At 35.7% G+C, this 21,227-nt stretch overlaps 5 protein-coding genes across 8 annotated transcripts; 2 read left to right on the top strand and 3 right to left on the bottom strand.

Annotated features, from left to right (window-relative positions):
- Positions 1-220: 220 nt before the first annotated feature.
- On the top strand, positions 221-3,826 carry LOC120260489 (zinc finger protein CONSTANS-LIKE 10-like). 2 transcript variants are annotated; one of them, XM_039267975.1, is made up of 5 exons: positions 221-288; positions 872-1,699; positions 2,178-2,399; positions 2,847-3,139; positions 3,388-3,826. In XM_039267975.1, the coding sequence occupies exons 2-5, from the start codon at positions 1,121-1,123 to the stop codon at positions 3,515-3,517; spliced, it is 1,224 nt and encodes a 407-aa protein (XP_039123909.1). In that variant the 5' UTR covers positions 221-288; positions 872-1,120; the 3' UTR covers positions 3,518-3,826. The 2 variants fall into 2 exon arrangements, with proteins under 2 accessions (XP_039123909.1, XP_039123908.1); XM_039267974.1 differs by having other exon boundaries at positions 2,832-3,139.
- Positions 3,827-4,093: 267 nt separating this feature from the next.
- Positions 4,094-7,326, bottom strand: LOC120259851 (protein YELLOW LEAF 1, choloroplastic-like). The gene is made up of 5 exons (XM_039267300.1): positions 7,243-7,326; positions 6,161-6,246; positions 5,266-5,414; positions 4,582-4,657; positions 4,094-4,470 (listed from the first exon to the last, which is right to left on the bottom strand). Exons 2-5 carry the CDS (start codon positions 6,219-6,221, stop codon positions 4,271-4,273), a joined length of 486 nt encoding a protein of 161 aa, XP_039123234.1. The 5' UTR covers positions 6,222-6,246; positions 7,243-7,326; the 3' UTR covers positions 4,094-4,270.
- A 494-nt stretch (positions 7,327-7,820) lies between these two features.
- Positions 7,821-11,664, top strand: LOC120261329 (pentatricopeptide repeat-containing protein At5g15980, mitochondrial-like). Of its 3 annotated transcripts, XR_005536596.1 has the most exons (4): positions 7,935-8,048; positions 8,120-9,719; positions 10,662-10,772; positions 11,542-11,664. XR_005536596.1 is itself a non-coding variant. In XM_039269183.1 (2 exons), exon 1 carries the CDS (start codon positions 7,925-7,927, stop codon positions 9,683-9,685), a length of 1,761 nt encoding a protein of 586 aa, XP_039125117.1. In that variant the 5' UTR covers positions 7,821-7,924; the 3' UTR covers positions 9,686-9,719; positions 11,542-11,647. The 3 variants fall into 3 exon arrangements, 1 of the variants encoding a protein (XP_039125117.1); XR_005536595.1 differs by having other exon boundaries at positions 7,821-9,719; XM_039269183.1 differs by lacking the exon at positions 10,662-10,772 and having other exon boundaries at positions 7,821-9,719; positions 11,542-11,647.
- Positions 11,665-14,662: 2,998 nt separating this feature from the next.
- LOC120262248 (protein phosphatase 1 regulatory inhibitor subunit PPP1R8 homolog) lies at positions 14,663-17,403 on the bottom strand. Its single transcript, XM_039270331.1, is given in 4 exon segments — positions 14,663-15,426; positions 15,428-15,718; positions 16,167-16,647; positions 17,303-17,403. Coding segments are annotated over 3 exon segments (1,281 nt in total). The 5' UTR covers positions 16,634-16,647; positions 17,303-17,403; the 3' UTR covers positions 14,663-14,903.
- Positions 17,404-17,873: 470 nt separating this feature from the next.
- LOC120262241 (U-box domain-containing protein 14) lies at positions 17,874-20,917 on the bottom strand. Its single transcript, XM_039270322.1, has 2 exons — positions 20,531-20,917; positions 17,874-18,912 (listed from the first exon to the last, which is right to left on the bottom strand). The coding sequence occupies exons 1-2, from the start codon at positions 20,833-20,835 to the stop codon at positions 18,090-18,092; spliced, it is 1,128 nt and encodes a 375-aa protein (XP_039126256.1). The 5' UTR covers positions 20,836-20,917; the 3' UTR covers positions 17,874-18,089.
- Between the last annotated feature and the right edge of the window lie 310 nt (positions 20,918-21,227).

Here is a 21,227-nt window from a genome sequence, read left to right as displayed (position 1 = left end):
TCGAAGAGCTTTCGATCTCATCTCCTCCATCGTGTTCACCCTCTGATACACCGGCCTTGATATTCGCCTCTATTTACGGAAATAACCCCAAACGCAAAATAAGCCACCAACGAACATGTGGCACGTGGATGGTAATGGTTAGTTAGGTTGTGCTGTGGAGAAGGTTACCGTTTCTTTGGTTTTATTTGTATTTCGTGTTTCTTGTGTGTAATTTGGTTCTTTGAACGCCGGAAGAATTAACTTCCAGTTTGGAAGCCAGGGTTTGGATAGCAGCATTAGCTGAGAAAGGTGCTTCCTTTTTCCAAGTTTTTGATGTTTTATGATGAATTAATTGTGTTCATTGTTGTTCCTTTTAGATTGAGCTGCGGTTTGTGTGGAATGGATTACTGTTTATTAGTTTCATTCAAGTTGCTTGTTTTTTTTTTTTATTGAATTTTGAGTTTGTAGTTGAGTTTCTTTATTTATTTATTTATTTTTTTGGTTTGAAGTGATTTAGGTGTTATATCTCTGAACTGAAATGAATGATGATTGATTTGTGGTGATGAAAAGGTTTTGGGGCTCTGTTTTTGCTGTTTTTGTTCTTTGTTTGGATATTGATTTGATTATTTTTAGTGTTTGTATTGGATTGAGTGGAGCTGGTAGCATTTATTCTATAATATTTTGATTTCTAAGTTTAAATATGAATTTAAATGCTGTGTTTTCTAAAGGAATTCCTAGTTTTCAAGTTGTAAGTACATAGCTTTCTTGAGTGTGTTAGCAATGCATCATGCTCTTGTGAATGTGATAAGCAATCCTTTAGTTGTTTTCATTAAAAAGTTTTAGTGATATTGTATACACAACCAAGGCCTGATTTTTATCAATATATTTACAGGTCTGCAGAAATTGATCATTATTTCTTTAAGCAATAAGAGATGCGATTACTTCTTTGAAAAGCTGAATGATCTTCTGCAAGAATCTTTAGCAAAGACGAGTTCATACATCCACAAATTTCTGAATATCTTCTAATGGTTATTGTGATTTTTGGTGTTCACTGTTCATATCCATAATTGTGTGCAAGGGAACGGATTTCTTCAAGCTTAAGCTTAAGCACGAGTCTTGATTTGATCTCGAGTCGGTGAGCATGGTGTCTCCTTGTGACTATTGCAGGAGAGAAAGAGCAATGGTTTACTGCCGATCGGATGCTGCTTGCTTATGCTTGCCATGTGATCGCAATGTTCATTCGGCCAATGCTCTTACTCATCGCCATTCTCGCACCCTTCTATGTGAAAGATGCTATTCCCAACCTGCCACAATTTGGTGTGCCGAGGAAAAAGTTTCGCTGTGCCAACATTGTGATTGGATAGGACACGGTAGTTCCGTCTCACTAATGGGCCACAAGAGGCAGGGAATCAGCTGTTACTCAGGCTGTCCGTCAGCAGCTGAACTGTATAGAATTTGGTCTTTTGGTCTTGATCATCCACCAATCCAAGAGTCAAATTGCAAGCAAGTGTCAGGTTTGATGAGCATTAATGAAAACAGTGTTAGTACTTACTGGAGTCCATCAGAGGCCAACAACACCATAGATTTAACTGGTTTGGACATGGTGCATGATTTAGAAGATGTAAGTAAGTTCAATACCTGGATTGGTTCCTCTTCCGCGTCTGCAGTAAACTCAGTGCCCTGTAGTTTCGTTCAGACCGCTGGATCAGTAACGCCCAAGGTGCATAACTTTCCTCCAATATTTGGTCATTTTTCACTTTGACATCAAAATTACGCTGTCTTCTGCAAATCTATTCTTATCTATGAGATCGGTCAACTGTTTAATTAGAGATAAATAACTGTTACTTCTTTTATTGGATTATTTTCTTTCTTCATCACCTTTCCATGATTATTAAGTCTGTTTGCAAGAACACAATCTGCTAGTTTACTCTTGATGGGTTCTACACTAAATTTTGTGTCATAACCATGCAAATTTTTGCACATTATAAAGGCTTTTGACTTTGTATAGTTTATTTATTATGTTCACAAAACGACTTCAGCTCTGCCACAATAAAGAACACAATTCTATGGTCTACATTGTGATCTTTACTTTATATAGACTCAAGTAACTTTATTGCTATCAAACCATGTTCTACATTGATCTTTAATTTACTGTTTTTCTTTGCAACTCTTACCCTATTTTTTAATTATTTCTGCAGCTATGCTCTAATGAGAAAAAAGATTTTGGAATCTGCAAAGATAATTCCTTGAATGAAGATTTCAGTGTGGATGATGTTGATTTGTCATTTGAAAACTATGAAGAAATTTTTGGTGATTTTTATAACATGAGCAAGTTTCTGGAGGACGATGACATGGATGGCTTGTTTGAAATGGACATGCCAGCCACCAATTCAACATGCCAAAGTGAGTTTATTCAAGAGGTACTTATCTGCCATAAGTTCTTACCTTTCTATATGAATTTCTAATATCCTCAATTAGCATAGTAATGTTCATTTCAAATTCCATTCTCTTTGTGAGAACTCTTAAGTTTGATTCTGTTTTGCTTGTTTGTGACTCCTTAGTCAATTAAACTGATTCTTCCATTCAGACTAGTTATCAGTGATCTATTAAACATGTGCCAGGGAAATGCATTTAAGAAATAAGTTGGAGATTATTAGTTTCATTTTCCTAGTTCACCCATGAAACTTTTCAATAATTGCTTTTTCCATGGTTCATACTTTTAGCAATAGTAGTCTACTACAATTGCTACCAATGTGAATTAGCTGCTAAACCTTATGCACAATGTTCTCATTTTTTTTTGGATCATACTTCTTATTCTAAGAAAAAATTCTCAACTATAATCATCTTGATAGGTTAAATCAATGCAGGCATCAAGCGGCAATGTAGTTTCTGCTGATTCTGTGATGTCAAATCCTGGGATGAATGCAGATTCCAATCTTTGTATTCCATCAAGACAAGCTCATTCTAGTGTATCTCTTTCCTTCTCTAGTTTAACAGGTGAGAGTAGTGCCGGAGATTACCAGGATTGTGGCATTTCCTCTGTGCTTACTAACATGGTGGAACCACCATGGTTACCGGCTTGCCTTGACAGTTCCTCATTCTCCCCTGCTAACAGGGATAGCGCTGTCAAGCGTTACAAGGAAAAGAAGAAAAATCGAAAGTAAGTCAAGTATATCACATCAAAGTAGTATTTACAGTAATCTAATAACCGATACCGAACAATGCTTTATGTTAACTATATTATATCAACAACCACAGTTGCTATACCATATTTATCTACTACTTCATCACAGCAATGCAACTTATTCTAATAGATTTTCTTGCATTTGGATCTTCAAGAGCCAAGGCACTTTTACTTTATGAAAAACTATGGTTGTTGATACATTCTAACTATTAGTCTTTGACAAGGTTTGAGAAGAAGATTAGGTATACATCTCGGAAAGTAAGAGCTGATATGCGGAAGCGAGTTAAAGGACGGTTTGTTAAGGCCGGTGATGCATATGATTATGATCCGTTGTCTCAGGCAAGGAATTGCTGAAGGATTCATCAACCAATAACAAACTTTTAATGGCCATAGTTCTCATAGCAAGATAAAAAAATCAATCTTCCATTCTTATGGTTCAGAGAGTTTCAGTTATCAATGCTTCCTCTTTTTCTGCATGATTTTTTGTCTGTGAATTTTGTTGTATTCAATCTGTTGTAACTTTGATCTGTACTTTGTCATTCGATATAAGAGAGGGTTTTAAATTATATGTAAACCCTCTCAATTGTGTTGTAATTGGTTTCTGTAAATCCTTGATTGTAAACATTGCTGTTTAACTTTGGACAACATGAATCTGCAAGAAATCTTTTTTTGTTGTAAGACAAAAATCGGTTTTTCGTTAATTAAGTTTTTTATATATATTTTTTCTTTTAAACTGAGATTAATTCTGTAATTCAAAATGGAAGTTCACGAGCTCCAGCAAAATAAAGCCTTTTAACTTCATTAAGCAATCATACAACCATTTAGTATTTAAACATGGCTGCGACAACGATCTGTAGCTTTTATTTCCGACAACTTGAACACAATATTTGCATGGTTCAAATTTCAGTCAGTCAAAAGAATTAAAATGTCTAGAAGTTGGAATGCATGAAGCACTTATGCTATCAAGCCAACACTTGAACAAATAAACATTTTTCATAGTGCAAGAATAATCTCGTTACAAGTACTATAATATGTCATTGTTTAGTTTAGTACATTAAGAACGGCCGGAAATACACGCATATCTGAGTAATTTGGAAGAATGACTGATCACCGCCGGCTAGTGTCTCTGTAGGGCCCCTCGCTCTCTTTATCCTTTAGCATGCCCAGAAATGCAAGAAAACCAAAGAAGAAGAAGCCACCAGACCAGCCAGGGCCCCCTCCGCCACCACCGCCTCCACCGCCATCATCATCGTCACGTGGCGGGAATCCAGTGCCCCCATCATCAAGTTCAGGCGATTTCTCCTTGCCTAACATTCACCAGTCAGTTTCAGATAAAATGATATACAGCAAATTGATCAAAATAAAAACTAGCATAAAGTGATCTGTTCAACATTAATAACGAAGAGAGTAAAGTTTACCTTGAATTGGTGCAATTGTAATTGTTGATGATTGACGTGTCACTGTCTGGGTTTGCTCTGCACCACACCTAGCATTCTGCATAAGACATCAAAGCCTTGAATAGAAGGAGATATTGTAATTGCCAATATAAAGAACTGCATCTTGTCTCCAGTTCATTGTTTATAACTTATAGCACAAAATGAAGTTGACAACATATTTCCTGTATGTTTCTTTCCCAAAGAATCTAGAATAATAATGCGAAGAACTTTTTAGGCCAGCCAGCAGAACTTCTTGTAGAATGGTGAACTACTAGGAAACAGTGGCACTAAGGCAATGGTACACATCTCTTGCTCCATTTGTGTGCATGCTCTATATGTGGTTTTTGAAGGAATTACTGAAAATTACAGATGATAAGAATGTTCTATCTTGTCTTTGCAAGGAAACCAATATAAAATAAGACATAGCAAATAGATGTTTCAAATGATGTGTATGCAGCCCCCTTGTTACAATAAACATTTCAGTAGCACTTAGCCAAAGTGATAATAGACATGATCCAATCCCTATATCTCTAGATATATGCGAGCAATGAGATTTGGTTTTTTTTTAAAGTTGGTATACTAATAATTACTTCTGAGGAGCTTAGCATATATCAAGGTTTTCAAATCCATCAACCTTTAATTTGTACACAAACCAGCAAGACATACCAAAGACGCAGCACAAATCATTGCAGCAGAATGCCGACCATATGAAGTTGGTCCATGATGGAACAATTGAAGTTGCACACTAGGCACTACCAATCCTGATTTTGTAATTTGAAGTTTCTGTTTCTGGCCCAGGCCACTGTTTTTTCCTCCTGCGTTCATTTGACCAGAAAATCAATGTTATCTACTTATCTTCTCAAGCAGGTTAATAAGAAGACATTGGAAAACAGATAGAAAAAGCAGTATGCTAGCCAAAAATAAAAATTCACAGTTATGAATAAAAAGTCTTCTAAGGTAAACAAAATTATTTGTCCCTCTAGCATCTTGGTTGTGGTTAGTTCTCATAAGAATTACACGAAGAGGAAATAAATGGAAAAACAAACAGTTATGTGCTCATCAAAAAATGAAGAAGTGAAAGTTATTAATCACCCCGTAATCTTAATTTCTTCACTTAAATATAAACATCCAGCCATAATGACAATGATGGTTAGGTAGCAACTATTGCTATATATGAAATAAAGGGCCTAGACAAGTTAAATGATAGATGGCATGTCTGCATGAAGTAATTTCAAAGAATCCAGATATTGCAACAGGAGGCTACTAGCATGGAACAATATCAAACTGCAGAATAAAGGTGATGGGATTCACAAATATAGTCCATACAGTAGTGAATTATATCTAGCTAAACTCTAAAAATTAATCATCTTTATCAGATAGGCAAAGAAACTAGGGAAAACAGAAAAGTGATAAATGTATATTGATTGGCTCTGCAATTCAAAAAATAGTGGGATTTACATAGTGAAAAAAAAAGCCTAGCTACAGATGATATCTCACATACCAAACTCAAGCATCTTCTCGATATGGAATTATTTAAGTCTATAATCGAATGAAAACATACCTAGAGTTTTCTTGGGTACCGCTGTGAGTGAAGGAGCAGCAGCTGGACTCAATGAAATCATTATTATGCTCAATCAGAAATGAAACCTGCAAAAATAACATTAAACAGTCCTAACTGACCATAATTTTATGCAGAAAACAATAAACAATGATAACTCTGCTGTAAAAATTGACTTTCTTCAAGCAAAAAATTGAACTTGGTCTACAGTTGAATGAATAAACCAAATCAATCCAAATCTCCTGGTAAGTAGCAAACCACAAATGGTCCATCTGGTAAGATTTAAGATACTCATGCATTACTGAATATTGAAAAACTAAAGTCTCTTTCCCCGTAAAATTTAATCCAGCCCCAGAATCAAGAATTTCCTTACATAGTTACATTTTAGTTTCACCCATAGCATCTAATGAGTAAACATGCCAAATAACAGGCACCATCATTCAATTCAAAAGAAACAATCATGCATTAGAAATGCCCATCTTTCTTTATCCCCGAATGATTAAAAAAAAAAAATGCATGTTATAGGCCAAGCGCCAAAATCAAATTATGTCACTCTTGATAAAATGAACATCCAGACATAGGTTACAACCTTAAATGAAATGCATTTTGAGTATCCAATCTAAGCCTCCAAATCAATCTGTAGCGAACAATGACAAGCCCCAAAAGCAAACAGCAATTTCACGAACCCTAGTATAGCAGATAACCAATCCAAGCTCTCAACTTGATATTTATAATGATAAAAACAGCTCATTTTTGTACACAAGGAATCAAATTCATATGACAATAACATACACAGAAGAAGAAACTCTAATTCAGAAAAACTATTAATCAAAACACCAAAATTCCTTAGAAACGGCCCAAAAAAAAACAAGAAAAAAAAGGAACATAGCAATCAGAATACCAAATCATAGAATCAACAACCTATGGCCTATGATAAAAGAAGAACAAGATTTCAGGAAATAAAACAAGAAATAAAACAATTGGATGAATTAAAAAGAACTCCAACAATCCAAAAGGAAAGAAAAGAATTGGAATTTCAAACCAGAACAGGGGGGAAAGGAATCAGAGAGGGAGAGATTGAATACCTCTCAAGCTCGAAAGGATCAACGATTGGCTTCGCGGAGGAGAAAGAGAAAGAGAAAGAGAAGCACTCGAAAGGAAGAAGTCATCCACAACACAGCTTCTGCACGTGTTTCTCACGTGATCCTTTTTAAAAAAAGAATTTTCTTATATTTTAATTAGTTATAACAGAGTTCTTGAGTTTATATATATTAATTAATTATTTATGACATTATATGTTATTTTCTTTTTTAAATAGTCTAAATTAAATTTATTTATTTATAGAATATTTGCTTTTAAATGTCATTCCCATTTAAATAATAGTTTTATAACTATAAATAGCTTTGGAAATTAATGTGCCAAATTGAAAGAAATTTATAATAGTTTTCTTTGCATTATTTTATCATTTAAAAATTCTTTTAAATAAATTATATAAAAAATATTAACATATAAAAAAAAATCATAATAAATATACACAACTTTCATTGTGGTAGAAAAATTAGAAAAAATAAATAAATCCGATATAATAATGTACATATAAATATTTATCTATAAATAGTTATTTTGGACATGATAATGAAATACCGAAACTACCCTTCCGCCGTCTCTCCAATCCCATTTGGTTATCCCTCCGCAAAACCCTAACCCTAGTTTTTTCCGCATTACCTTCGAACGCGCCGGCCGGGCTTTCCGTCGCCGAGGGAGAGAATGAGGAACGCCTGGAGATCACTATTAGTGCAATCTCTCCATCGGATCCCATCCAACTCCTCGCGAATCCAACCTCCCAACCTCCATTTCATCATCCAGCGGCCACTACAGCCTTGCGCATCTGGTTCTTTCCTGTCTCTAAACTCTAGGTTTCGATTTTTCTCTTTGGGTTCGACACCGGATTGTGATGGCCAGGATCATCAAGCACTTGCGGTGGAGATCTTTTCGAAGCCGATCGGTTCTGGTGAGATCGAGGCAGAGTTGGAGGCTGCGAAGCTCTCGCTTGATAACAAGATGCTGAATTTGGTCCTCCGGAGTGTGGAAGATCGGCCGGAGATTGCTCGGAAGGTGTTTGATTGGGTTTCGGAGAAGCAAAATCGCTTATTGAGCTCAAAATCATATAATTTGATGCTTGGGATTTTGGGGTCTGACGGGGACTCGGAGGGTCTCTGGGCTACTGTTGAGATTATGAAGAAAAATGGATATGGGATCTCCAAAGGTGCCTACTTGAAGGCATTGGAGGGGTTCAACAGGAAGGGGATGGAAAAAGACTCAAATTTATTGGAAAGAACGTATTTCTTGAATTCCCATGAGAATGTGGTTGTCCGGGCATGCCCTAGGGTTTGCAAGATACTGAGGGAATGCAATGAATCAGAAGAAGTATATAAGAATCTGAATGAATTGGAGATTAGTTTGTCCTCTGATTTGATTCTTGCAGTCTTGGACCGCATTGGTGCTGATCCAAGAAAGGCTTTGATGTTCTTCCGATGGGCTGAGAAGAATCCATCATTTAGAGTGGATGGTTCTGTTTACAATGCATTGGCAAGGGTTTGTGGTAGAGAGGATTGCATTGATGAATTTCGGGTGTTTCTCCAAAAAATGAAGAATGAAGGGTTTGAGATGGAAAAGGAAACGTATGTGAAGGTTTCTGATAGGTTTTACAAGAGGAAGATGATTGTAGAAGCTGTAGAATTGTTTGAGTTTGCAATGCATGGTTCAGAGAAGCCTCAGGATAGTGATTTGTTGCTCCTCCTGAGGAAAATAGCTGTTAGCAAAGAGTTAGATATGGATTTGATATCTAGAGCTGTCCGGATTTATAATGAGAAGGCAGGTCAATCTGTAAAAGCATCAGTTTTCAGTAAAGTTCTTAAATCACTGGCCAGTGTGGGGAAGTTGGGGGATTCTGATGAGGTTTTGAAGGCAATGGAAGCAGGAGGGTTTGTACCAGACCGTGGTATACATGCTCAAGTTGTTGTTCAACTTTTCAGTCTAGGTAGATTGGATAAGGCTCTTGAATACATGGATGGTCTAGAGAAATTGGGTCATACTAAAGATGCGGATTCATGGGCTTGGTTTTTATTGTGTTCATCAATTCAAAAGTATTGCAAGGCTCATAAACTGGATAAGGCATTGTCTCTCTTGCATGAGATGATAGAAATAAGAGGTGCTGCACACATAGACACTTCGGTTGATGTGTTGGTGAGCAGCTATTGCCATAATAACAAAGTTGATGCTGCCTTGAAAATTTTGAAGGAGATGGTTACCATGAAACAACTTCAACTTTCATATGACACACGCAAGATTCTTATTGAAAAGTTGGTTAGTAAAGGGAAGCTAAGAGAAGCTTCAAGGCGAATGTCTGCGGCATTGCTTGAGGCTGGGAGATATGAATTGGCTTATGGTTTACTTTATGAATCTCCAGGCAGTGGATCAATCTATCACATGAAGCCTGAAGAAGCTGCTTTGTCTGTAGCTGTGTAAGCCATGAGCATCAAGGATGCCCTTGTTGAGAGAAGTAATGTTACTTTTCTTTTCAGATGAAATAATTCAATATATTGAGACTTGGCCCAAACACTTTTCATTGAAGAGTTTCTTACTGATGTTGTAGTTTGGTAGTAAGTGGATGGACATATTTTCACCAAGTTCCCTTTCCTAGCACCTCTTATTATTTTGTCAAGGTTTTGACAGCATCACCACTGTGTGTGTCTGTGTGTGTTAATCTTTTATTTGAATTTGAGAGGCAAGTGCAGTTTAGGCAGGGCTACTGCAACTTGATTGAATTGCATAGATCATATATGTGAGGACTCCAAGTCATTGGAGATTGCATTCAATGTATCGGATCTATGCATAGCTAAGAATTTTCGGTAGTTCTTCTTGTACCTAGTCTCACATTATTTTACATCCATTCTATTGCACTCATATAAGTAATATTCCTTGTGAATGACTTTGCTTTTGACATATGATTGCCATAACTAATTTGTTGAAGAGCATGGAAAATAAAGTAGTTAATAGCTTAATATAAGACAGAGAAGAAAAATGGTTTTCTTCTATAAAAAGATGATCTATGAAAACTAATGATTTTGCACTTATTTTGAGTTCATACGTTTTGATTGTTGAGAATGTTCAAAGCAATATCTTTGTTCAGATATTTCAAGTCGTTGAATTGATTATACTTTCTTGCCTCTCAAAATTCCAGCGCAAACTCTATTGTTTTTATTCCTGTTTCATTTTAATCTGATAAGTTGTCTCCTGAGTCAGTCGCAAAGGTTTTAACTTTCAGCTGGTCTGTATTGTTTAACCTTGCTTTGGTATAAATTTCTTATCTATTTTCCCATTTATGAAACAATATTGATGCTTTATAATCTGTTGTGTCACAAAGTTTAGATGCTCAAGCTTTGTCTCTTACAAATAACATTGTGCCACTTGCATCATTCTTACATTGTATATGCCTGTATAGGATGCATGAGTTTTCCCATCCAGATTGATGATCAGATCCCCAGTTTGAGGATTGGCTTCTGTTGTACTGCAAACTTTTTATGGAGAAAATGTAAATTTCAATAAGCTGAAGGTACACTTTGGGAAGTTCTGTTTCAACTAATCTTTGTTTTCCATACCTCGGCAACTGAAATTCAGGGGCTATGTGAATACATCTTTATATTTGAACTACTATATATAAGGTGCTAAATACTTTTTCTGAATTTTGTATCATAGGTGATTATATGCCTGGTAAGGTGGTTATCCAAGTTGATTTATGTTTTACTCTGTTCAGTACCTTGTGAAACGTGCTCTACATTGTTTTAGCATATATTTATGAAGAATTGATCTATACAGTGCTGGCATTGACACATCTGGTATGCATATGAATCAATTCATATAGTGATGTTGCAATCCATCTGCAGCTGCAGGTTAATTTTGGTTTTCGATAAGCATGTTAATTTCTTACCCAAGGATCAATATAACGAAGATCAATAGTTAAGAGATTTAAGGTTTAGGAGAATATTGCCAGATTGATAGGTTATTTTTCATGCAGACCATTGTGAAAGAAGTTAATTTGATGTATGACTCTGAACTATGTTATTGTAAGCATGCCCCTACATTTGCACTGCTACTTGGTTGTCATTATTAACTTATGAATTTTAATTTGAGTGGTATATTCATAAACTCATCGACTTATCAAGCATGTATAGGTGCTTACATGGTGATTTAGTCTTTCACAATATGAGATGAACAGAATTTTGTAGACAGAAACATATATGATCACATGAATTTTGTTAAATAAATTGGATATTGAGAATACATGATCACAAAATGAACTCAAGTCAATCCTTTTTTTGCAGGATATCAAATTTCAAGAGAAGCATCTGATGTAAGTTCATTCCTGCTCAGAGTTTGCAAAGTTAGTTGTCTTATCAGCTAACTCAGAGAGGCCAGAGCCGAAAGAAGTACTGCCAATGTGAGAAGTACTTCTATGCATCCTACACCGAAAAGATCCAGGATGCGTGGTAGGCGAGCACAAGCAGTTTCCCTTCTGACTCATTTGCTTCATCAAACAGCGTCCTCTCTGTGCTTCAGGAATGCTGATCATCAGCTTCTCCGATGAGGGTGTCGGCGAGTCAGAGTTCTTAAGGTTTGCTCCTTCCGTCATCATATTTTTCTATGTTTCAACAGTGGTATCTTTGGTTAATGATAAGAAATTGGAATTATAAAAGATTCAGAATACTACACTAGTAATGTGTCTTTCAAGAAGCTCAAAATTTACTATCATTGCTTGAAATACTTGCAAGCATGGATTACTTAAAATTCTCTAGTTTCGTGGTATTATTTTATGCATGAATGAGTTAATCTTTTTACCTTTTGGGTTTGTTGAACTAGTACTTAATTAGCTTACGTTTATAGCATAGATTTTCCCCCTTCCGTTCTTATATATATATCTATCATTGGATAACCCCATAATTACACACATATATATCGTCATAAAGTTTATAATTGCATCTACTTTCGGTACAAACAAGATTTTGGCATATGTATGTACATACCCCTGGAACGATCGTATGTGAGGGATATATATATATATATAGAAAAAAACATCATTTGTTCTGTTGACTCGTATGTGAACATGAATGTCTGTAATCTATAGATGTTCATAGATGATGAAAAATAAAAAGGAGGAATAACGACAATAACAGATTAGGTTAAGATCTTAAACAAAAGCTTCTTAAAAGATGTCAAGAAAATTCTATAATTCTAAGCAATGAAAACCAAAACATAATATAGTTTTTTTTTAAAAACATGTTCTAAATTATAAAATTATTATGTGGCTGTGAAAATAAAAATAAATTACCTGAAACTTTCTCTTGAGGGATTGAACAAGGATCAGAGAGAGAGAGAGAGAGAGAGAGAGAGAGAGAGTTATATGGTTTAGAGAGAAAGAGAGCTTTTTTTAATATAAGAAACAGAAAAAGTGGCCAGGCTTGCCTGCCAACTTATGTTTTCCATTATGAGTATGAGACCACGTCAATAAACAACAGAATCCAATTAAAGATTAAAAAAAAAAATTAAAGAGTTATTTTACATTTATACCCTTAAAAAAAGGTGAGCTATTGTGTAAATATTGCTGTAAAAATCATGTTTTTTATAAAAATAAAAACAAACGAAAAGCAGCATACTCACATATTCAAATAATTGGTATAATTTTGAAACAAACTATTGTTGAAATTTTTTTATCAAAAACTAATGTTGAAATCAGCTGTCCCCTGTTTTCTTCTCCTCCAAAGAAAAATGTAGAGTTGTACTTGATACAAGGAACCAAACTCTCTTCACATCCTTCTCCTTCCAACAACTCTCTCTCCTTCCTTTTGTGAGATAATTTTTTTCATTAAATAAAGTTTCACTAGCTTCTTTCTTGTGTGTATATATATATATATATATATATATATATATATGTTTGTACTTCTTCATCATCATCTTCTTCTTCTTTCTGACAAAAATCTTATAATTTCTCAGTACAAGTTTGAATCTTCTTCTTTTGACTCTAATTCTTCATTATCATCCTCTTCTTCTTTTTCTAATAAAAACCATTTATATAATTTCACCAATAGATCAATATTCTCCTTCTTCTTGTTGCTCTAATTAATTAATCTCATGGTATATATCCTGTCAAAGTAATAACCATGCATATGCATGGGAAGCCACCAGGACCTCCACCCTACACAATGCTCTCCAATGACAATTCCGGCAACTCCATCACCACTGACATTATTAAACCCCCACATACCTTATCACCGGAAAATCCCACGCTGCCTCTCCGGCCACCACACCGGTACCACCAAAAGCTCGCTGTTGTTCCTTCTTGCTCCTCCTCATCATCACCATCATTGTCTCCATTTCCATCTATCTCTTCTTCCTCCTTCACCCCAAATTAATTCCCTTCATACAATATCATCAACCTCCATGTCCAATCCTTCAACATCAAACCTAATGATCACACCCTCCAAACCAAGTTCATCATCACTATTCGTGCTGAAAACCCGAACCAAAAGATCGGTATCGCCTACCGAAAAGCTGGCCAGGTCCTCTTAACTTACCATGATTTAAACATAAGCTCCGGCAAGCTGCAAACATTCATTCTACCAAGGTTACCATAATGTTACAGTGATCAATGTGTTAAGCTGGAAGGCAAGAAAAAGATTGATCCTAAGATTGAAAAGCAGCTTTTTAGAGAATAAAATGAAGGGGACTGTGATCTTGTTGTCGGAGATTTGTCGCCGGGGAAGGAGACGGCCATCAAATCATCGGATTATAAGATCAATGTGGAGTTTTAGAAAGGGTACCTTTTGTAATTAATGTAAAAAAAAAATGTATGATATAATACTTGTGTTAGAAGTTCATCAATGGTGGATTAGGGTTTCAGTTGTACGTAGAGTCAGTTAGTGAATGCATGCATAGTTTTTGTAGTGTTTACCATCAACGTTCAATTCTTTGACAGGGTTAATATTAGGGTTAGTTAATTATTGGTCCTTGATAGGGAAAAAAAAAATTCAATAATCCCTTAGAAATAGTCCATGATTTTAAATTTTTAATTTTAAAACCATATTATATATATATATATAAACAAAACCGTTTCCAAAAAATAAATATATAAATAAGAGACGAGAGAGAAGGAAGGATCATCTCTATCTAATTTATGAAAATAAAATAAAAAGGAACTATCCTCTCCCCAAATTATATATATATATATATATATATATATATACCAAAAAGATAAGAATTATATAACAAGATCATTCTTACCAAATTCAAGAACGGCAAAGCAAGGGAGAAAACAATTAAAAATAGTTGCACTACCTGTATAATATTTTAGAACATCAGTAATCTAACTAATTAGGTCTATTGCAACACTAAAAGTCAATATATGTTTGAAACACATAAATAATGATGGAAGCATTAGGAAAAAAAAAATGATAAATTAGCAGATCATATTATAAGCAGATTGACATTTGAATAGTCAAAATTAATAAAGCCAATTCACATCTTAAAACTAGCCAAACAAATCTGATCAAAGCTGACATACCTTTTCACTATAGTCTTTCTATAAGAGTAATGAGATTACAACAAAATTCCTCAGAAACATCGAATCCAACAACTGCAATGCGCCAAAGAGCTATCGAAAGATCTGAGCAGTGAATAAACTTAAATATTTCTAATCCCCAAATAAATCATCACTCTCATCTGAGGAACCAGCTCTGTGTTTCTCACTGGATGTCGTAAGAGACTTATCTTCATCACCACTCCCTATACCTGTTTGTCCGTCGAATTTGCTTGCCCACGATGAACCCAGCTTTCCAGAAAAGGAATCCCCGTAAAGATCATCATATATCCCACTCCTCGGAACACTTTTGACTTTGTTCAAAACCTGCTGTAGTTTATCAGTAACACCTTTTGGGGAGGAATTATCTGCATTAAAAGAAGGCAATTGCTCCTTCCCTTTTGGGATTACGGTAATCTGGACAAGAGATTCATATTTTCCAACAAGACTACCCTCTTTTACTCCGATTGGACCAGGTTCAGTTTCAATATCTGCACCATCAGATGTCCCAACTACTTCAACCAATTGCCCACCAACCTGATCTTTAAATGCCACCCTTGCTCTTCTATTTCTCTTGGCAGGTCTTTCAATCTCATGGTTATCTTGGCTTTCACCTGATCCACTAGTTGAAGCATTGCTTGCCTTTAGAAGAAACATCAGATTTTCTCAGTCCATAGCGGTTGAGAACTGTATTGTATGCCACAACAGCATCTTCATCAGACGGGTCTGGTGGAGAAGGTAAATTAACTTCAGCAGGAAGCACAGGGGTTGGAAAAAGGGCAGAAGTGTTCTTTCTTAGAATGTAAGTTCTAGTTGATGCTGCAAATTTTAATGACTGCCCAACTTCAAGCTCTACTGGGTTATCTTTTGTCAATCTCTCATTTGCAACAAGCGTGCCATGAACCGATCCCAAATCAATCACATAAATGCTGCAGACAGGAAAAATATACATTGGTTGACAAATTATTGAAAGCTCAAGAATGTCAAGACGCAAACCATTAGCAGGATGCAGAAGAACAAAAAAAGTCGCAACCTTGCATAGCATGTTTCGTAAATATGGTACGTTAGAAGATAATAGCAGAAACAAGCGAACACCACAAAAGGTTAAAAGTTAAAGTTGATAAATAAATGATGCTTCATGCATCTCCCAGAGGCAATTTTAGGTGGTTGAACCCTGATATTGGTACTCCTAAGAAAGACAGGAACTGCTACATCAAGCATGTGGAAAGTCATGTAAGGTAGTATTATAAGAGGCCTAGTAAATCTATAGATGGACAGATAGTAATGATCCGTTACCAGTCAAGAAAAGGAGTAAAACTAGACAAGCAAGAATTGAATACATAGCACAGGTCATGAATATGAACTCAATTGACTAACCTTCCATTCTTGTGGGGTACAACCGCAGCATGCTGGCGAGAAACAGATTGGTGGTCTAACACAAAGTCACATGTGACCATCTGCCTCCCAAATATATGCCTTCGCTTGTCCAGATTGATCCGATCAAGTACTTCTCCATCTTTCAACACTTCAAGATAATAAACACCTGGGCGGGGCTCTATTGCCCAATCTGGAGGCTGCCAAACTGACTGACCACCTCCAATCTGAGTGACCGGATGAGCTGGAGCAGCCCCATCAGACACCAAGCCTTTAGAAGCTGCATTATGATGTTGCTGAATAAGGTTTGGGGGGTGAGAATTTTGTGTCTTGGGTGTTGTGACCGGAGGAGGGCATGCGGTCGTATTTATTTTCGGGGGCTGAGAAGTTTTAGCAGCCGAATTTAGTCCCACTGAGAAGGGCTCTATGGATTGAGCTTTTTTGAATCTATCTAAACCACCTCTGTACATTCTTTCACTTGTCACTGTCACATAAAATGCATCCAAAATTAGGTCAAATTTTATGCCCAAATAAAAAATTTGTCTTACATTCATAGAATCTAAAAATGCATCTTACAGACCAACCATCGAATGAAATGAATCAAGTCTTAACAAAATGAACATTTTGATGAAGCCTGAAACCTCAGATTAAGTGCAGTTAGGAGTTTCTAAGACCAAAAACACTGTAAACTCAGGCTCCAAATCAACATAACAAACCATAGCAAGCCCAAAAACAAACAAACAAACAAACAAACAAACAAAGACTTTATCAATCCTATAACAGTAGAAGAATTAATACGTAAAAACACCCAAATTCATCAGAAACCAACTTAAAATCAACCAAAGTAAAAATAAAATAAAAAAAGAAAAGAAATCAAGTGAATGACCACCTTAATCAGCACACCTAGGGTTTCTGAAAATCCAACGATCTGCACAACCATTACCATATCTTCAGCATTAAACAAAAAGATTCATCCAATAAAATAAAAAAATAAAAAAGCGCAAATCTTGGAGAACCAATCACATAAATCAAATACAAATCAATCAATTAAAAGGGCATTAAAATCACTAAAATTCAAATAAAAAAGAGGGAAAAACATCAAAGAGAGAGAGATCAAGAAGGGCAGAGAGATCGAATACCTTTTTTTTTTTTCTCTTCTTTTGTCGTCGCTCCGACTCCGAGAGCTCCGGAGCGACACGAGAGAGGATCAACGATGAGCTTCGTAGGAGAAAAGCCAGAGAAAAACAATCAATAAAGGGGAACAACAACAACGATTGTGAACTAACCTAGAACACTGCTCCTACACGTGCTTCTCACGTGATCTCAATTTTGAATATCATATATATATATATACTTCATAATGTTGGTTATTCAGGATGGAACTTACAAAATTTATACTCATAATTAGAAAATAGGTTTAACAAATAAATTTCTCAAATGATTGTCCAAACATAATTTTATATATTAATTCAAAGAAAAAGACGATAACCTATTGTTAATTTTAAAAGTAAAGTTTATTTGAGAAGTCTGGTTTTTACTTTTTACTAATAGAATTATTTTAAAATGAATATATATATATATATATATATATGCTATTACAATCAAAGTTCAATTTTATGTTTTCATAAATAATTACCTTATTTTATGTAACCATATAAGGTTAAAAAAAAAATGGTAAACTGTTGTATTTTTGCACAATTTCCCCGCAAATGTTAAATTGATACTGATAGAAATTAATATTTATCTTCCTCTTAAAAAGAGGAGCATTTGTACAAGAAAATTACAACAGCAAGTTTAGCAACCTGTAATTCTAAGCTCAACTCAGAAATTTAACATCAACCAGTTCTCTGGAAATGATCAAAGTCATATCCAAATACATTGAGAAACTGATACACTGATTAATTAGAACATTATGATAAGGATTACTCAAGTTAAGGGAACATTTGGAGTGTGCAATGCAGCCCTGTGTTGAAGCTTATTGATGCTCAGTTCCATGTTTCGCCGAACCATATCATGCAATAACTTCTTTGCTGTTTCTTCAGCTCTCTCTGGACCGTCGACCCTTGTAGCAATGTCGTAAACTATAGTTTCCAAGTCTTCAGATGGCACCCTCTTCGGCTTTGACTCATCTCTGAGCAAGTCGAGTAGCTCATGGGCACTCACCCGAGCTTTGGTAGTACCATCGGCAGTTAATAAAAGAAGTCCTGGAATTGCTCCTTCTTTGAGGATTAGTTCCCGGTACTTCTCCCGGCATCCTTTGCATAAGGAAAGTAGAATCCCCACTGCGTATTCAGTGCTAAATGGAGAACCCTCTTCGACAGTCTCTACCAAAGTCAGAATAGCACCATCAGATTCAGCAATTACGCACCTCCCTTCTTCAGATTCTGCAAGAATTCCAAGTAGCGAGGTTGCTTTCTCTGCAAATTTGGAGTATTTCTTGCTATCTTTCAAAAGAGCAAGAAGAGGAGTGATTGCTTCCACAGAAATCTCAAGAAAGGTATTCTCTTTGCAAATAGAGAGGTTGTACAAGGCTGTGACAGCATCAACCTTGCCCTGAATGCCACCGGAAATGAGGATTTGAACAAGAAGGGGCACTACTCCAGAGGCCGCAATGATTGTTTTGTTGGCATCCGAAGCTGACAGTGTTAAAATCGCTGCTGTAGCTAACTCTCTGAGACCACAATTCTCAGATCTGAGTAGCTCTACAAGATGAGGGACAGCGCCTGTCTTCACTATTTTGTCCTTGTTTCTATGAAAAGCATAAGATTACCGTTAGGTGTGCAGTCTAAAAAGCACTATACAAACAAACACATATAAGCAAACATATATACATGTCCATCTCTTGTTGATCATTTATCAAGTCATCATACTGATATATCATGCCAATATCAAGAAATTCCAAGAGAAAATAAAATAAAATAAAGCTATAAGACACAAGCTAGCAACAATCACAAGAAAACAGACAATGTCTTCATTCCTCACAAACGACTATCACTCACATCTATCGTGCTGCAACATCTAATAACACCATAGACCAGGCATAATATCACATGCCTATGGAATATATGATAGATAAAATGTGAAAGATTCTCATCATTTCTGGAAATTACATTTGAGAAAATTTCCTCGTAAAATTCAGCATGTGATTTCAAAGACATGAGTCTTTTACTTGTGCTCATTATATTCCATTCTAATGGTCCATCTCTTCCCGTGAAAATCAAAAGCAATCCAGATTCCAGGCACAAAACAAACAATAAAAGGCATAGGAAAAAAATGATTCTTCTTTCATGTGCCAAAACATGCAACTTTAACCCATTAGTAACACTTAAGAATACAGTTCTTGGATGCTGATCCTATCTACAATGTACAAATAACAGGATGCAATACAGAACATCTGATGCACATATGAGCCAATCCAATCTATCAGCCTTATTCATGCTCAAAAGTGATAAGCCTCTGATAAATATTCTCCAACATCACTAAACAATCCTTAATTGTCACTTTCATGATTAAAAAGGGCATTAACTCATGTCGCAGATGGTTTTATTCTTATCACACAATGTCTAGATTCTCACCATATTCTCATCAAATCAGCACAAACAATAGATTCCAATTAAAAAAATAAATATGGGGACACACAATCACATGTTCACGAAGGTGCGCTCACACACACACAACACAAACAACCACTAATCTTAATATTAGCCGTCAAAACCATTAACTTTCCACTTATTGGCTTCATTCGCATATCAAAGGCATCATATTCTTACCCAAAACATCCAAATTTTCTCAAACAATCATAAAAGAATTAATTATAAACTAAGATAACATAAAGCGACAAGCATACAAACAGACAAAGGAACAAGCGAACAAACAAAATTCAGTAGGCTTATTCATGCTACAAAGTCACAAAGCTCAAACATCAAATATTAACACTCAATAGTGTCTCCCAAATTTGGATTGAGATTAAAACAAACAAAAAAAAGGAAAGTATATATGTTTTCTTGTGTACGAATAAGAGAAGAAGATAATATGGACAAGCAAATGAAAAATAAAATCTTTATCAATATAACTTTCTGTTTATCTTCCTTAGAATCCCCCCCTTTTTTTTTTCTATTCTTCAATTTTCCCTCATCCAATAAAACCAGTAAAAGCATCAAGACTCCAATAATTTGAGTTCAATCTCATATCGAAGACTACAGATTTTCAGCAAAAACCATCCAACTCCTCAACAAATCAGCACAAATATTTTATTCCAAATTAGAAAACTACACAAACAACAAAGACAAACAAACATAAACATTAAAAATTAAAAATTAAAACGAAATGGAAAAAAAGAAATTCAAAAGGAAAATCAGAGAGCTCACCTCTCGTTGCGAACGGCGAGGTTAAGTAGGGCGAGAAGGGAAGCCTCACGAGTTTCATGATCAGGGGAGGGGAGCATAGAGACAAGAGGCTGGACAACAGCAGCTGAGGCGAAGAGGGAGCGCGCCTTGGGTGATGAACGGGCATGACGGCGGATGTCCCGAGCAGCCTGGACACGGGCCACGGCATCGCCATGAGAGAGCTTAAGGGCGAGCTCGCGAACCAAGGCTTGCTTCTTCTCATCCGGCGATGGCTCGCCGGAGTCCGGCGAGCAAGGGTTAGGGTTTGGACTTGAATTTTGGCACATGGTTTTGAGAGCCAATAAATTTGGTTTCGCGGGAGAGAGATGAAAAAGGTGTTAGATTTTCTACAGCTGAAATTTTATAAATTAGTCCAAGAAAAGATGTATAAATATTTGAGTTTAAATTTAAGTATATATATTTTTTATGGTAATATTGATACCTCAATTATTGGTGTATATATATTAAATATATATATATCAAGAGAGAGAGAGAGAGAGAGTTTGTGTTGTGTGTACATGTATGTGAATATAACTTCTTTTTTTTTTAACTTATAATCATATATATTGGACCCAGCTGAGGGATGTTTTTCTACTAATTAAGTATTTTTTTTTGGTTTAATATATAAATGTAGGAGAAAGCGACCAAAAACCTTTATCTGAAGTAAATAAACTGCAAA

Source organism: Dioscorea cayenensis, chromosome 5 (genome assembly GCF_009730915.1).
Source record: "Dioscorea cayenensis subsp. rotundata cultivar TDr96_F1 chromosome 5, TDr96_F1_v2_PseudoChromosome.rev07_lg8_w22 25.fasta, whole genome shotgun sequence".
Classification (NCBI taxonomy): domain Eukaryota; kingdom Viridiplantae; phylum Streptophyta; class Magnoliopsida; order Dioscoreales; family Dioscoreaceae; genus Dioscorea; species Dioscorea cayenensis.
Note: the sequence above shows the minus strand (reverse complement) of the source record. Positions and strands in the feature narration are given on the sequence as shown.